At 41.7% G+C, this 17834-nt stretch overlaps 1 protein-coding gene across 1 annotated transcript; it reads left to right on the plus strand.

Moving 5' to 3' along the window:
* Positions 1-4480: 4480 nt before the first annotated feature.
* Positions 4481-7235, plus strand: C8H15orf48 (chromosome 8 C15orf48 homolog). The gene is made up of 5 exons (XM_017665489.3): positions 4481-4574; positions 4671-4731; positions 4925-5010; positions 5900-5960; positions 6845-7235. Exons 2-5 carry the CDS (start codon positions 4696-4698, stop codon positions 6911-6913), a joined length of 252 nt encoding a protein of 83 aa, XP_017520978.1. The 5' UTR covers positions 4481-4574; positions 4671-4695; the 3' UTR covers positions 6914-7235.
* Positions 7236-17834: the final 10599 nt, after the last annotated feature.

Consider the following 17834-nt stretch of genomic DNA (forward strand, 5'->3'; position numbering starts at 1 on the left):
TGAGAATAATTAAGGAAAAGGCCTGTCTTTTTTGTAGGTATAAAATATAATTCAGTGAAAGTAATTCTAACAAACTGACCCTTTGCTTTCAAGTAGTAGGTAAAATACCTAGAAACCTTATTAGAATTCTGACAGTTTTCGTGTATGTTCTCCATTGGTTATTGATTTTACAGAGCAAGGCAGCTGTTAAGCCTTTGCCATCCCTACTCCCGAGGTTTGAACCTGGCCTCAACCCCTTAACTTAGACTCTACTCCTGAGGGATACCCTGGCCTCAACCCCTTAAGTCAGACTTTGCCTATGGGCCCCTTGTTTTTTTGTAGAAAAAGTTCCTATTAGGCTAGAAATTTAGTGCCCATACTTCAGCTAGAGGCTAAGTTTTTATTTGAAAATGCCTTTTAAATTGTATTTACAACTTCTCAACAGAACTTTGGAAGCCCCCAAGGACAAAAAACATATGTCTCTCATTGAAAAAATAAATGATGCAGTTAGATCAAGGATTTCTTTGACTCATTTTTAATGTGATTTAAGGGTGGCTCTGGGGAACTTCCAAAAGCTGTGTTCTTAATCAGTGAGAATAGTAAAATACTTCAGCTTCAAAGGACCTGGGAATTATGAACAGCTTTCCTATACACTGAGCTCAAACTCCTTTCGGGACCACAATAATAGCCTTAAACAATATAGTACATGCCCACACCTTCCAAAATTTAGCAAATCCAGTATTTGCTAAACCTGGTAATAGGCAGCCACTGAAAGATGGGTAGAAAGCATGTCAACGAAAATGGTTACTAAAAGAATATTTTCTTATAAATACTGAGCTGATTAAAACCTCAACTTAAATCCCTGGAGTGGAAACCAAGCAGCCATGGCTTGTGCTCTTAGAAGCATGGGTGGCAGCAGCTAGAGAAAAGGTTCTAGAAGTTTCTGGAAATTGGGGTGGGGATGGGAAGTTCTGTCCAGGGCTTTGGAGCAGACCCAGGGTGCTGCTGTGTGTCCTGAGTGGATTCCTTTGGGGGGCAGCCACCGTTTGCAGGCGGAAGCTGTGCTTGTAAGTCATCCTGGGAAAAACCAAACCATATATTGCCCTTGCATCTCCCACAAGGTCAGTAAACCAAAAGGGGGAAAGCGTGGCTTTCTGGGTCTAATTCTCATTACTGCAAATAGAAAGAAGCAGCTCTTAAAGTTATATGGGCACATTATATCTGTAACTATATACAACTTGTGATTTTTTAAAACATTTTACTCTGAACATTTTCAAACATACATAAAAAAGAACAATGTATCAAACTCCCACATCGCCTAGACTGAGTAATCATCAATATTTTGCTAAATTGCTTCATTCGTTTTTTAGCTGAAGTATTTTAAAGTAAATCCCAGACATATTTCTCCTGCAAATATGTCCATATACAATCTCTAAAAAAAAGAAGAGGTATTGTTTTACATAATCATAATACCATTATCACACTTAACAAAATTAACCACTTCTCTAATATTCTCTCTTATCTGGTTTCCCTAATTGCCCTCAAATGTGTTTTTACACTTGGCTTGTCCATCTGTATGCTCCAATACCTTCATCTTTGGTAAGTTTTCTCAGACTGCCTTAGTCAGACTTACCTGTCATTGGTACCAGATCATGTCTGGGGTTAGCATTATTTATGGGCACTAAATTGTTGAGAAGCTTGAAGTAAGGGATTTGTGTCTTATTAATATTTTAAATTTACTATGCTTCTGTCCCCAGAATAATGCCTAGACAACTACAGAACAGTACTGCATTTTGAAAATAACATTGGCTGAGCAGGGCTCTGAGTTTAAAGGCAAGGATTACACATTTTAATTTTAATTTGGGGACCATGATACATTCCCATAAGATTTCTTCTTCCTCTTTCTTCCTCCTCCCCCTACTCTTGCCCTTTCTTCCTGCTTTCCTGGAAAAACTTATCTTTAATTATTAACAAAATAAGGCTTTTTGAAAGAAGCTTCTGACAAAAGTAGTTTTAGAACTCCTGTAGACAGAGCATTAAAAAAGGCATTAAAAAAGACAAATCATGCAGAATTAATGTTGAATTTTCTCTGAAGTGTAACCCAAAAATGTTTCTAGTTACAGCTCTGGAGTTACACAGTAAGAACCCTTATCAGAATATTGGGGAGGAAGTCGGTCTGGAAAGGCGGGGAAGTCAGAGTACAAGGGGAGGAAGAAATTTATTAAGTGATTATGGAGTGAGATTATGTTCAGAGAAATTCCCAAAGGCAAAGAAAGGAGATTTTCAGGCAGGTGACTAAAGAGCACGATAGAGAGCTGCAGCTCCGTCTGGGTCATCCAAGTGATGGGCGCTTGCAAGCCCAAATCGGAGCTCTCAGCAGCCCCTCCCTTCTAATTTGAGGTGGGATAGAGACAGAGTGAAGGTTTGTGCTTAAGCCTAGAGAATAGAATGAAATAGCAAAGTAACAAACACACCACTGGAAAAGCTCGGAGAGAAAACGCAATAAGCTGAGCAGTGAGAGGTTTATTTAAAGTAAAACGGTTCACACTCAAAGAACAGGGAGTGTGGAACCTCAAAGAAGAGGTGCACCCAAAAGCTGGGATTCTGTCTTTTAAGAAGTTTTAAGAATGGGATAAAGGTAAAGGGTCAGGGAGCATAGGCTTGTCAGGCAGTCTCATGATGTCTATCTGTGGTGAAAGACTGTAAGTCATTGTCTATAGCCAGTCCTCTAGGTAATTCTGCAGGACAAACTTCAGTTCTTCTCCAAGACAGTGGCTTCTCCCAAGTGAGGGGAACACATCAGTTAAGACTACTTGCCTTGCTTTAGTAAGTCTTTGGTTGATTACCAAAGAATATGTTAGGAATCTAACCCCGTAACTCTCTGCTCTGAGGCTCAAGTTAGGTCCTTCTTGTTCCCACTATGCTATTCACATCTCAGCATTTTTAGGAAAATTAATCATAATGCTTGTGTTGTATCTCTGCTCTATCTCACCTGCGTTAGCTGAGGCAAGTCTCAAGGTCAGTCCAGATTCAGAGCATGTGGACTGAACTCATATTGCAAAGGGCATTGTCTCTATGAGTCTTTTCTGGCTCTCTGGCTTTATCTGGCTCTTTGAATCCCATTTAGTGGGCTTTACTGGCCTTATTCTTCTTCTACCAGCTCCTACCTGTCTTTCTGCCTAACAAGAATAAGTGGGTATGAGGCTACATTTATGTAAGAAAATATTTGCAAGTAATAATAGTTACTATTTATTGAATGCCTACAACAAGCAAGGCGGAATGTTATGTGCTTTATTTACATTCTAACAGTTTTTTTCCAGCTCTCTCTTGAGCTAGTTTTGTCCCCATCTTACGGTATATAAACAAAGACTCAGAAAGTTTAGTTTCCTCATAATCAATCAGCTAATGAAGTGTGGCAGGTGTGGGCTCTGAACTCAGATCCAATTCACTGCAAACCCCATGTTTAGAACTAAAATGGAGTTGAAACAGCTGGGTCTGCCCCTTTCCAGGGAACATGAGGATGTTTCTATTTTAACATTAATTCAGCTTGAACTTCAGTTTTAAAATAATTGTTTTTAAATAACTATTTAAATAAGTGAGCTTGCCTCTTGGCTTAACTGCAGTAGCTCGGAGCGGGGTGCAGAAGTAACAGTGCTGTTGAGAGCCAGACACACCTGCGTTCTGATTACCTCTCCCCACTTGATGGCTATGGGATTCCAGCATCTCTAAGCAAATAACATACCTTGCAAACATGTCCAGAAGATTCTGGTACAACATGTGTCTAGCAACACAGCCCCATGGTTGAATAGAAATGTTAACCTTATTTATGTGGTTTTACAGCCGCAGGCACCCTCTGTGCAGGGTGAGGCTACTCTACCTTTGGGGCGAGTTAAAAGAGGACTTCAAATATTTCTTTTGGAAACCTTTCCAGATGATTCTTTTCATCTCTCTCACTTCTTGATAATTTCCGTTGAAGAATGGGGAAAAATGAAAATTAAAATTTAATAGGAGAAAAACAGGACACCGTGGGAGTTCTCTACAATGAACTTTACAATTTAAGTTTAATTACCTTCATATGTGCACTACATCACATTGTGAGGTTTTTCATTTGATTGGTTTAATTCTAATTTACCTGCCTGCACCTGAAGGCCTTCCCGGAACTCCCGGCTCTGCACCTCCCTTTCCAGACCCCCTTTTAGAGGGATTGGTTTCCACCCAGGCCTAGGCCGTCAGAGTTCCCCTCGCTTTCAGTTCCAGCCCCTTGCAGGCTCCGGGGTAGGCTGACAGCCGCCCGGAGCGCCCACGCCGAGCCTCTAGCACTTGCCCGGCGGCAGTGGGTGTCGGCGCCCCAGTTCGGCGGCGGTGCCGCATCCGCGGGCACGGAGTCCTGCAGGGGGCGTCCGGGAGCCGGGAGCTGAGCGGGGAAGGTGAGTAAGTCTGTCTGGTCCCGCACGCCCCCCGCCCGGCCCGCGTGACCAGAACGCCCTGGCCCTGCCCTTCCGAAGCGGTTGCGGTCGGTATATAAGGTGCAGGGCTGAGGCCGAGTTCGAGTCTGAGCGTTTGCCCGTCCGCGCGCCTCGCTGTTCCGCCCCCAGGTGAGCCGCCTGCCTTCGGGAGCACGTCAGCCGGTGTGGTGCCCGCCAGGTTGGGTCCTCGCGGCTGAAGTTTTGATCAGGATTTTTTTATTCTAGATTTGGCATTCGACACTGAATCATTATGGGCTTTTTCCAACTCCTGATGAAGAAGAAGGAAGTAAGTTCTTAAAGCGTGTGAACAGTTTGAGGAAAAGTATTAATTTTTAATGAAAAGATTTATATTTTGATCAACCTTAATCTGATGAGTTAATTTTGTGCAGATTTTGGAAGTACAAAACGATATATAGCTATTCTATTTCCAGTGTTCAGTGGAGTAACGGAATATTTATCCTCAACTTGTTCTCTGTTAGCTTATTCCTTTGGTGCTGTTCATGACCGTGGCAGCGGGGGGAGCTTCATCTTTTGCTGTATATTCTCTTCAAAAAACCGATGTGATGTAAGTAGACATCATTTATAAAAACGTTTTCAGCAGTATTCGGTCAACCATCAGTTTATGAGATGCCTGATATCAGTTTCCTAGTTTTTCCCCCAGGATAAGATGTCCAACTGTGAACTTGGAGTCAGGGCTAAAACGCATCCTGTTAAATTATAATGAAATTAGTTTGTTCCTTGTATCTAAATATTTCATCCATTGGCCTTCCTCCACTTCAGCAAAGAAAGCTTGGTTTTTCTTTTAAGTTTTGAAATTTAAAATTCCTAAATGGTCTTTTGGGATATACAATGTCAAACTTAAATCATCATTTTAAAGAGAATTTAAATTTTCAGTTTATTAGATCTTTTGTAATGTGGTAAATTTATAGATTCAGTTGTCTCCGGTGAACCTAATCTTAGCTCTGGAAATAAGAATATAAAATACAATATTTCCTGGAATATGAGGAAAAGAGAAACTTGAAACTGATCTTGGCCCAGTGCAGGGCTAGAAAGGGCAGTAATGCTAGTCCATGGCAGGGAGGCATAGCACCCTGCACTTTTCTCCCTCCAGAGCTCAAGCCCAGCCCTTCTCCCATTCTCAGAAACCAGGGCAAGAACATCTTTGCTTCCTATTATCCTGGCACTTCCACCCACGTTGCTGTTCAGTTTATGGGAACAATCTCCAGTCTAGCCTAATAAAGGGACTACAGACATCTCACCCTGCAGAGGAATCAATCCTTAATATGTGAGCTAAACTGATGCTCTCTTATGGAATCTTCTTCCATCAATTTCAGTTAATAGATGATTGCCTCAGTATGCAGTCTGGGTTGAACCTAGCATGTTTATAGACCCAGCATCAGAGTTGGTTGAAACTTGCTTACTTTAATGTTTAATCAGATTTCTCTTATTTTTAGCCTTGATCGAAAAAGAAATCCAGAACCTTGGGAAACTGTGGATCCTAGTGTACCTAGAAAGGTATTGCTAAATTTAAAATGATTAACATTTAGCCTAGCTTTAACACCCTTGTCAGCAAAATAGATTTAATGGGCTTAGTACTTAGTCCATACTAAGTACTCAAATATTAAATTTTATCATGATTGTAGTATATTATCCATTGTAATAAATAACAGGAGCTCCTGAAAACAGGAGCGACTTTCTTTTTAAGCAAAATTAGCTAATATCCACTCATTCTTTTAAGAATATAGCAAAGATATTTTACATTTTAAATATTTTGGAAGTCAGAAACATTGAATCTGTCAGGAAAGCATTTTTTTTTAAACAAAACTTTCAAATAACACAGTTTGACCAAGTGAAGGACATTTAGGATCATTAAAATTATCTACATCTCCTAGGTCCTGGGGTAACAAAAAACTTGTGAGGATAAATGAGAATCTCTTTACATGAGTTCTTTGGAAGTCAAGAACCCCACAGCTCCATCCATTTTCCCTTATTGTGTAACGTAGATCATTTGTACCTTTGTTAATTACAGTGAGGAAATTTTGTTAAGACCTAAAGCTAAGAGTTTTATACATCCATTCACAGGGAGCAGACACATTTTTTGAACTTATACTTAACATAAAACCATGGAAAACTTAAAAATATAGAACCTGTCAAATGAAAGTAAGGCAAATATATATGACTTCTCTCTCTGATCCTATAACACTTAGGAACCCAAGGGCTTTTTAGATGGATAGAGTGATAGAAACCAGCCCATATTACTGTTTTGTGTGTGTTTTAGAGATGGGAAGAGGCTACAAATGCTATTTCCATAGGGAAGTGGGGACAAATCCTCAAAGGGGACATGTGGATGAAAGACCAATCCTAACAAAACACTTTCATTGTCCTTCTTTTTTTTAAAGCTTGTAACAATCAACCAAGAATGGAAGCCCATTGATGAGTTGCAGAAGGTCCGAAAGGCAACCAAGTGACCAGCCCTCACCTCTTTCTTCCTAAGAGTACTCTATGAATCTGGTGGAAACATTTCTGCACAAACTAGATTATGGATATCAGTGTGCGGAAATGCTTCTGCTACATTTTTAGGGCTTAACTACATTTTTTGGACTCAAGGAATTCTAAAGGTAGTGCAGTCATAACCACATGGTCCAAAAATAAGTTTCTGTGTTTATTTTCTTGTTGTAAATTGAATTTTGCATATGGAAATTTTTAGGTTTATGGTATCTGAGTGTTTTCCTTAAAATGTATAAAGACTTGTAAATTAGATTGTCTATAATAAAATGCTATTTTGTGTAAGATTTCTTAAAGATCAGATACATATTTAAATGGAGGAGGAAGTCCATCTATGGGGAAAAAACAATTTTGAAGCATGGAACTTCATCTTTTAAATAATATCCAGTACAAATTTCTGTGTAAACTTTTCTTCCAAATTCATTCATTCACTAGAAATTTATTGAGCATCCTCTGTTAGCTAGGCACTGTTCTTGTGAGGTGAGATAGAGCAATGAACAAGCCCAATTTTGGAGGGGATGAATGAAAGTAAGTACGATGAGGAGGGAAGGTGAAGAAGAGAGTGAGGTATGAGGCTTGCACGAGGGCTGGTCTTGGAGGAAGTGCTGGGATTCTGGGGGTAAACAGGACTTGGGACCTGCCGGGACTGGTCCTGGAGATGCCAAGGCTAACTGGTGCTCCTATAAGGGCTGCAGGGGAGGATGAGAGCCTGGCCAGCACCCTACTGAATCTGGGGCCACCCTTCACTTGCCAAGAGTGACTTGAGGGCTGAAGGTGCAGTCAGACCCAGCATGCCTCTGGGCGCCCCCTTGACTGTCCTTGAAAATGGGACCAAGTAGAAAATTTGTTGTTCATTAACTTTAAAAAAATTGAGGTATCATTCACATACCATCATAGTCATCCACTTAAAGTACACAACTCAGTGGTTTTTAGTATATTCAAAGTTTTACAACCATCCCCATCATCTAGTTCCAGAACATGTTTTTCACCCCAAAAAGAGCCCTGTACCCATTAGCAGTCACTCCTCCATTCCTGACCCCTATGCTTCTAGCCCCAGAGACTCATAAACTTTGTCTTTATGGAGTTGCCTATTCTGGACGTTTCATATAAATGGAATCATAGCTTAAATGGCCTTCATTGTCTTGCTCCTTTAACTTAGCATCATGTTTTCAAGACTAATCCACGTTGTGCCATGTATCAGTATTTCATTCCTTTTTTAGGACTAGCATTCCATTGTATGGAAATACCACATTTTGTTTATCCATCAGTTGATGAACATTTGGACTATTTCCACCTTTTGGCTGTTAAGAATAATGTACAGAGACAGCCATGTGTAAGTTTTTGTGTAATGATCTATTTTCAGTTCTCTTGGGCATATACCTAGGATCACTAATTCTTTTAAGTAATGATGGTAAATGCTTAATTTCTTAACTTCCATCTGAATGTAGTACAAATTTAAGAGGAGGGATAAATTATTAGCACTTTCATGACAATAAAAAAAATTACCACCTTTTGCTAGAAACTTGGCAATTCTGAAGGATTAAAGCAAGACTATTTCTGCTAACCCTTTGCTGCTTCCTTATTACCTTAAGTTTTTCCAGATGAAAATCTCCAATGCTTGATCTCAATTAGGAAACACTTTTATTTGCTTGAGCTTCTAATGTGCAATATGGTACCATTTAGGCAAATAAAAATGAACAGCCTTGTGGTTGGCCAACTAGGAGAGTGAACTGGAGAGCATTTTGTGAGGGATGATTGTCCCTTTCAAATTTAAACCACAAACCTGAAGTTTAGGAGATGAACATGGCAGTGGAAGGTACCTTGCAGCAGATTTGGGAGGGAGAAAGGCCAAGAGCAATTGATACCTAAATTTCAAAAAGGTCATACTGATTTTGTTCTTGGTATTCTTAGTATTTTCCCCACATGCTTATTTGGAATTTTTCAGATATGCAGAGAAATTGAAAAATTAGTACAAAAACTACTCATACTTTTTATTAGCATTTTGCCACATTGCTGTGTCTCTCTGTGTATTATACTCTCTTAAAATGAACTATTTGAAAATAAGTAACAAAGGTTTTATGCCCTAAGAGTAAGAACATCCTAGCTAATACTACTATCATCCCTAAGAAGATAAAATTAACCTTAATTTTTAAAAAATCACCTAACATACAATCCATTTCCATTTTATCCAATTGTAAAGTCTTTTATAGCCATATTTTTAAATCCAGAATTCAATTCAAGGTTCACTTGTTGCATTTTGTTGTTAGGTTCTAGTACTGAGTAATGGGCAAAATGTAGTCATGAGAATGACTCCCAAGGAGGTTATAAAGAACTGTTCTCCTATAGAGTTTGATCTGGATAAGATTCTCTCGGATGTTGACTTTGAACTTTTTGAATTTGAGGTATAGTAATGACATTTCCATGCAATTTAAATATTCAAGAAGTTGTACAATCATTGAGCGTTCACTATGTGGTAGGTATTGTGCTGGCCTCAAGGATCTGACATAGGAAAGGAAGACACATCTATGAAAAAAATCAAAGCAATACTGTGACAATAAAACAAGGGTAGAAATGAGCACACGGTACAAAAGAAAGTTGCCCAAGGAAGGCAGATCCCTGAAAGACTAATCAGTCTGGTTTCTTGAAAAAGCAATGATTAGAAATCAGCAAGGCAATTGAAGTAGAGGCACATATGTAACAAAGCAAAGAGGCTGAAATTACATATCTTCTGGGAACAAATACATGGAATTTAATATTGGAGTATGAAGTGGGAAAGATGGAATGTGTAAGGCTTTTTATGTTATCATCCTGTTACAAAGGAACCAGAAAAGGGCTGTAAATTGGGGAAAGAATGCAATTCCTTAATGCAGTTGAGGTAGGGCAGGGACATGGGACAAGGGTCATGCCACTGTAAAATTTACTTAGCCTGTGAAAAAGGCCCAGCTTAGTCTTAAACTTAATTTATATGCTGTTCTTCCTCTTCTTCCAGCCCCTTAATCAACTAAGTAACTTTGTAACAAGGACAGGAGATGGACCTCTGAAGTGTAAATGGACTGATGTGGATAGAGAATGCTGAGGTCCACGTGAACAGTCACCTAGATTACCCTCTTCTTAAGACAAAACTTCCAAGGAATTATGAATCACCTGTATACATCACGCCTTATGCTGACCTCTACCCAAAAGGCCCTTTAAAACCCCAAACCCTTAAGCACAACTGCTCTCTGAGGTTGCCTTCATTCCCCTTTCTTTGAGTGTGTAGTTTTTGCCTTAACAAAAGACTTCTCACTGCTCAACTTACCGTATTTTGTCTCTATACTCTTCCAGTGGTGTCTTTGTACTTTCCTGTCTCATTCTATTTTCTAGACATAAGCACAAGTCTTCACTCTCTCTGTCCTACTTCAGACGAGCAGGGAAGGGCTACTGAGGTCTCTGACTTGGGCTTGCAAGTTCCCATTGCTGGAGTGACCTGGATAGGACTGCAGCTGTACAATCACGCCCTTTAGTAGCCTGCCTGAAAATCACCTTTCTTTGCCTTTGGGAAGTTCTCAGAACATAATTTCACTCCATCCAGTGCTCTGTGGCTCCCCCAAATCCTGGGGTGGTGGGGGCTTAGTTCTCATTCCATACATATTCAAAGGGACACTGGATGCCAGGTGACCCTGGCTTTAGGAGTTGGCAAGGGATTTGCCCTATGCCAAGCATATGGCAAGAATGGACTCCCCTTCTCTCTCTGTTCTTCCTTGCTCTCTACTACCTGCGTGGCTGCTGCCATTCACTACTACTGTACTACTCTCGCTTTAATGAATGCCTTCCTTGCCTACATTTGTCCAACCTGTTCGCTTTCCAAATTGGCTTTGGTATTGTGCCAGAAAACCCAGTGAGCTATCTAGGTAGATAAGTTCTGGAGAACTGCAAAGAGGTGGAGACGGTTTAAAGGGTGGGTAAAACCAAGGGCATGGATGAGATTGCCAATGGAGGGCAGAGGGCATCAAAAGTGCAATGAAGACTGAGCAAGGGAGGAATGTCCTCATGAAGGATGTGGGCAAAGGAAAGAAATCTGGTGCCAGACAGGGATTGAGAAACTTGATTAAAGAAGGAGAACCAGGAGACAAATCGTGAAGTCCAGATTTTTTGCCTTAACAAAACACTTCTCACTGCTCAACTTAATATATTTTGTCTCTCTTCCAGTGGTGTCTTTGTACTTTGCTCTGTGGCTCCCCCAAATGAAGAAGTGCCCTTCCCTGTCAGATTGTTCCATTTACAATTAAACCAAGCCCAGAGTCCTTTCAACTTTATGGACTGAGACTTAAGCAAACATCCATAATTCTCTGTTACATAAAAATAAGATGTGAAGTAAGCTTTCTGAATAAAACAGTTAAAATCACATTCCATATCACTAAAAACAGGAGGGAGGGCTAACTGAATACTCATTCATCATTTTTTATTTTCTTGGGGAAGTTCTCTCACATTTCGGTTGCGATTTTGTGGTAGAGAATGAAATTACAGGCTCTGAAATCAGACCACTCATCCACTTACTTACTACCTATGTTGCTTTGGACAAGCCCCAGGTTCCTTATCTATAAAACTGGGTTAATTTGTACCAGCTTAAATTAGTTGTGAAGATTAGGAGATAAGAAAGATTCTAACATGTTTAACATGTACTAGTTGTTCAGTAAGTGTTCAATAAGTTGTTCAAAAAGTGTTCTTTTATTAAAAGTTATCACTATAAAGTAGAAAGCTCTTAATGTGTTTAAAATTCTATTCTTTTGTGAATGAGAACATTGTTTGTTACACACATACCTTCCTCTTGAGACTGGTCCAACCTTGGTTCCCAATGCGCCTGTTATAAACCTCTCGGCGAACTCCAGCACACCCAGATGTACATGTACTAGTCACCTCCATGCTCACCTACGTAGATACCTGGCTACAGATAAGAACTCCTGCGTGTATAATGATCTCACATCCTGAAAAGACATAATAGAAACACTTATTTAGATGATACACACTATAAAAATATATCCTTAGAGTCAAGGGTCTGTATCACTATGAGCAATCACTATGTTCACACAGGTGCATTATATGTATTCTTACATGCAAAGGTGATGGTATGTGGTTTGAATAAGGAAGGAGGGTGAAACTGAGTGTATGTACCTAAAATAGCAATAGGAATTTGATTCGTTTTTCTGGTAATTGTCCCTTAGAATGTCTTTTCCCTATGCTTAGAAAGTTGCCTCAGTAATAATGTAACTTCTCTCTAGAAAGTAGGGCTTTTTCTTTTGTCTTTGTTTTGGCAGTGTCTTACTACATAGTGTCTATACTACTCAGCTTTGAAATGAAAATTAGGATAAAATTAAGGAAAATTCCAGATTTTACAGCTATAGAGACATGTTAAAATCAACTTGCCCATTCATCTAGTATGACTTTATAGTACATAGATAATAAAACTGCTTATTTGGAGAATGGTCATGCTGTTTAAGAACTTATACCCCACTTTTAAAAAAATTTACATCAAGTAATGTGTCATTTTTCTTTTACTTAGTCATATGTAATCATTAAGTTAATACTATTCCTGGTGTTTGTTAAGGCTAAATTGCCTGACATTTTATTTTACAATGTCTTTGCTTATCTGAATTTTCCTTTTCTACCTAAAAGAGAAAGGGATCCATGCCACGAGGAAAATGTGACCTGTTATTTGTTGTTTTGGAGACAAGTTCATTCACTGAGTCAGCTACTGAACATGTCTCAAATTTCACTCATTTCAGATTTTTTTGAAGTGGTGCCATTTACTTTTAAAACTATTTTTTAAATTGATGTGTACTTTAGATACAATAAAGGGAGTAGGTCTTAATGGTCTACTTAGAAATCTTTTGATAATCATATGCATCCATGAAATCATGCAGAACAAGCCATCGAACATTTCTATCACCTCAGAAAGGTCTCTTAGGCACCATTTACTTTTTGAAGACCACTGAACTATATACTTAAAAAGGGTGAATTTTATGGCATATGAATTACATTGCCAAAAAACAAAAGGAATCTGTTCCACAGTCACTTGCTCTCTCACCTGAAGAAATAACAATGCTGGCATAATTTTTCCCACCATATGAAGTAATCTTTCTCCATCTACCATATATGACATTTGATTTGCTTTTGTCCAAAATCAGGAAACTGCAAGTTGCTGAAGATCTTAAGAAACACATTAACAAGATCAACTGAGCCAGGACTTGTGTTCAGTCTGTCCCTGCAGTGACAACAAATAGCCGTCCCTGGATTTTGGTGTGAGAGACCTAGGAGCAGAGTCTGGATACTGGGGTTTGTCTAGGGTCTTAGTAATGCAAATATTACCATCTGCAGAGGAAGGGCCCAGGCAGGGGACAAGAATTACTATAGCAGCAAGACTATTCCAGCAATGAATCTTCTTCAGGACAAGGCTGAAACCAGGTGAGGCAGGAGAAGTTGAAGTTGACATCACAGTGGCATTCACACATGCTTCCCCAACTTCTCTACCACTGGTGTTTGTTAGAGCTCCCAGAGAGCGTGGAACTCTCCACGTCACCAAACGAAATCTTCCCAGACTGAGGTAGAGCAGGGACATCATGACTAATTTTTCCTGCCTCCGATGAAAAATGCCAAGATATAAACAGTATAGTAACAAGAGGAGGGACTCCATCTTGAGGGTAAGATTCCATTTAAAAAACTCCAGAGAATGAGGAGGTAAGATCCTAACATACTTTAGAGAAATTAGCCAACAACTGACCCCATCTAAAGTCAAGGCAAGCAGTCCTAAGTGATATGTTTTCACTGCTTGAGGGTAACCATGATCTTGGAGAAGAACAGGACTAATAAATGCCTTGCATTATCTTACAGAGCACCCAGAGAACTGACCATAGAGGGTGACTTGATGTCTCTCACCAAAGATAGACCTCATGGCACCACAAGTCAAGCCTACGTCCCCTGACCCTTGGCCCCATTCTTGAAATCCTTAAAAGACAGAAATCCTAAGCCTTTAAGTGCACCTCATCTCTGAGGCTGCCCACACTCCTCTTTCTTTGAGTGTGTACTTTGCCTTAAATAAAGTCTTCTTGCTGCTCAACTTACTGCATTTTGTCTCTGTGTTCTTCCAAGCCTGTCAGGACGTTAATAAGAGACTCCTTTTCCCAGTGGTAAGCATCTTTGTTATTTTACTACTTCATTCAATTTTGTGGACTTAAGTGTAAGTCTTCACTCTCTCTGTCCTACTTCAGACGAGCAGGGAAGGGCTACTGAGGTCTCTGACTTGGGCTTGCAAGTTCCTGTTGCCTGGGTGACCTGGACAGGACTGCAGCTGTACAAGCATGCCCTTTAGGCCTGCCTGAAAATCTCCTTTCTTTGCTTTTTGGAAGTTTTCAGAACATAATTGCACTCCATCCAGTGCTCTGTGGCTCCCCCAAATCCTGGGGGGTAGGGGCATAGTTCTCATTTCATACACATTCAAGGGGACACTGGATGCCAGGTGACCCTGGCTTTAGGAGTTGGCAAGGGATTTGCCCTATACCAAGCAGAAGTTCAATGGACTCCCCTTCTCTCTCTCTGTTCTTCCTTGCTCTCTACTACCTGCGTGGCTGCTGCCATTCACTACTACTGTACTACTCTTGCTTTAATGAATGCCTTCCTTGCCTACATTTGTCCAACCTGTTCACGAATTCTTCCTGATCAGAGTCAAGAAACTCCCTATCTTGCCAATGGGTTTCAGCCCCAGACAAGTTCACTATGGATTCAAGAGACCAAAGAATGACAATGGAACATTCTTGGGGTGAAAGGGTTTACATCCAACTTTATTTCCACCGTGGCTAGAATCCTGTTCACTTCAGAGTGAGTCTGCATGCAGCAAGCCAGTCTCTGCCTCTGGGCCTCTGCCCCTGGAGCTGTCTCAGTCTCTGTCCTCAGTCCTGCCACCACTCCTGCCTCTGCTGTGCTCTCCTGCAACCTTGCAGCCGTGCCACCATGTTGCCCAGAGCACTGCGCAGAGCTCTTTATATAGAGCCAATAACAACATATAACCTGTGTTGTGAGCTAGCCAACCAGGGCCAGGTGAGAATCCTGGCCATAGGAACCTTCACTTTATCCACACTCTCCCATCCAGGTTGAGATTTCACCTAGTGCCCAGGGACAGACCTCCCCAGATGCAGCTGCCTGGCAAAAAACCACACTAGCAACCTGGCTAATTCTTTCACTAGAACAGTGGTTCTTTGCCCTCTCAGCCCTGAACGGTGGTTTACAAACTTTAGGTGTGCATCTCAATCTCCTGGTAGGCATGTTAAAACAAGGATCTCTGGGACCCAACCCTAAATTTCTGCTTCAGTAGGTTCAGGGTGGGATCCAAGTATTTGGTTTGCTAACAAGTTCCCAGATGAGGGTGATGCCGCTGTTCCGGGGTCCACACTTTGAGAACCGCTGTGCTGATGCTCTCTGCTCCTTATATGTTTGGTAATTAGTGGGGAATTTTCATTCAGTCAGTAATATCCTAGACCAGTTAATCTCTAGCAATCAGGAGAGCAGGGTCAGGCCAGGCCTAGAAGACTCCGCGGTGGGAATGTTTCTCCCAGCCAGGCTGCCCTGACACTTTCTGCACCCTAAACTGAGGAGCAGTGAATTTGTCAGGTGTGTGGGTAAATGCATGTGCATTTGTAAACATCTTCATTTCCCTGCAGAGATGACTACTAATCACCCATGTCACGACAAATGGTGGTGGTTGTGTGTGGGGAAAATGGAAGTTCCTATGGCCAGGATCCTCACCTGACCCTAAACTACTTGATGATGTAACTGGCCTGCTGCTAGGCTACTGCTTCCACACCGGTAGGCAATGAGCTATTACTGACTGAGTCACTATATGAGGAGCTCTGCCCAGTGCTCTGGGCAGAGGCAGAGACGGAGCTGGGGCACCTGCAGACTGCTGGATGCAGTCATGATTCTAGTGCTCAACTTACTGCAAGGAGAATAAAGCCAGCTATAAACCCTTTTACCCCAAGAACAATCCGTTGTCATTTCTTGGTCTTACTGAATTCATAGTGAACTTGCCTGGAGCTGAAACCCTCAGACAAGACATTCTGCCAGTGACAATCAAATATGAGATTAATTCAGCCTCATAGCTGACACAGTGGCCCAGGGGCAAGTGGACAGATCAGCACCTGACTCCAGGCTCAGACAGTTAAAAGTTGGACTACCTGGGCAAGTTTTCTGACTTCTCAGAAGCTTACTTTGTAAAACAGGATTCATCTCTAGGGTAAACGTGTGGGGTAAGTTAATATTTATAAATGTTTTCACTGAGACATTTGATTCCTGCATTCTCTCCTCTTTGCTCTTCCCTCCAACCAGGAGTATTCCTTGCCTCAGGGTGAGGACTAAAGATGGAAGTACAGTCTTATTCCAAGTGCAGCTGGGTGGATGGGCACCGTCAGCATCATGTCACCTGATGCACCACCGACACTGCCAGAAGTGGTGTGAATTCTGGACCATACCCCAGCCCTACTGAATCTCCGGGTGGTGAGAGGGGAGCCCGGGATTCCGTGCTTTAACACATAAGCTCTTCAGGTTATTATGTATGGCTGAAGTTTGAGAAGCTCTAGAATAAAGAAGTTTCAACATAGAGCCTTCCTACCCATAGAGCACTTAGCTTGAGAGTGTGTCTATGTGCACAGTATGCTGGGAAAGAGAGGACTTTCCCTGGACTACAAAGCTCTGGAAACTGAGCACAGTGTTTAAGTCTTAAGCCATGGAGTCAGGAAGAATTTGTGATGTAGTTGCCATCTCTACATGCAAAGGGAAACAGTTTGATCAGCAGGAAGGAGAGCGGATGAGAAGGCGAGGAGACTAGTTCTTAGAGGAACAGCAGTGTTTTCAGCCCTCTTCTCCAAGGCCCCACGAGGCTCTGGGTTAAAGGCTACTAGGTCCTTCGGGAAAGTCAGGGCTGAGAGGCTAAATAACAGGGCCACTTGCACCCCGAGTAACTGAAGGAGTGAAATTGAAGGAAGTCAATCAGGAGAGAAAGGAGAACTGGGCAGAAAGCCAGAAAGAAGCTGAGGTGAGGGAGGGCACCTGTTCAGGGCCTGGAGGATTATTATTTTGAGCTAAGAGCCCTGAGAAGGGATGAGGGCAGCTCCAGTCGAAGCCCCAGAGGGATCAGAGCCATCATCCATCTCCTAATTGCACTGACAGTTTGGTCTGCGCCTCGGGCTGGTCCCAGGGTCACAGAGACAAGCCTGCCCTTGCCCGTGCCTGGGCTGACCTGGGGAGTCTCCACCTGGGGCTGTCCCCTGTGGACCTTTGGCTGTGGAGGAGCTGGCACTGAGGAGGGTGTCTCTCCAGGGCCCGTGGCTGGGGAAGGACCGGGAGGATACGGGGCTGCACAGCCCTGCGCTGCTGGGCAATCTGGGTGTGCCCCTGCGGTTCCAGGAGAGTTGGCTCATTTCCTCACTCGCTGAAGAAAACAACGCCTGTGGTGAGGTCAGTTTCAGCTTAAGCTGCTTTGCATAAAAAAAATGCTCTTTCCTCTTGACCAGAAATTTACACCTAAAAGCTTGAGCATGTCTTTGACTCAGGAGACATGGGTTTTCCTCTTGTACTGCAGGATATTTGTGGGGGAAATCACTCAAGCATCCACGACGTGCCCAGCACCTTACTAAGCGCTCTCTGGAACATGGTCCACAAGGGCCAGTTGGTGGGTAGATCAATGTGCAAATCTCTTCCTCAAAGAAGGCTTCTTCAGCCCCCTGGCAGGTCCTGTTACCTCTATTTCCATTGTCCTGTGGCCCTTTCCTTTAGTAATATCACAATGTCATTTTATGCCCATTTGGAAAATTGATTAATTTCTTCCCTTATGAAATTTGAGCTTTGTAAGGAGCTAGT

Source organism: Manis javanica, chromosome 8 (assembly GCF_040802235.1).
Source record: "Manis javanica isolate MJ-LG chromosome 8, MJ_LKY, whole genome shotgun sequence".
NCBI classification, from domain to species: Eukaryota; Metazoa; Chordata; class Mammalia; order Pholidota; family Manidae; genus Manis; species Manis javanica.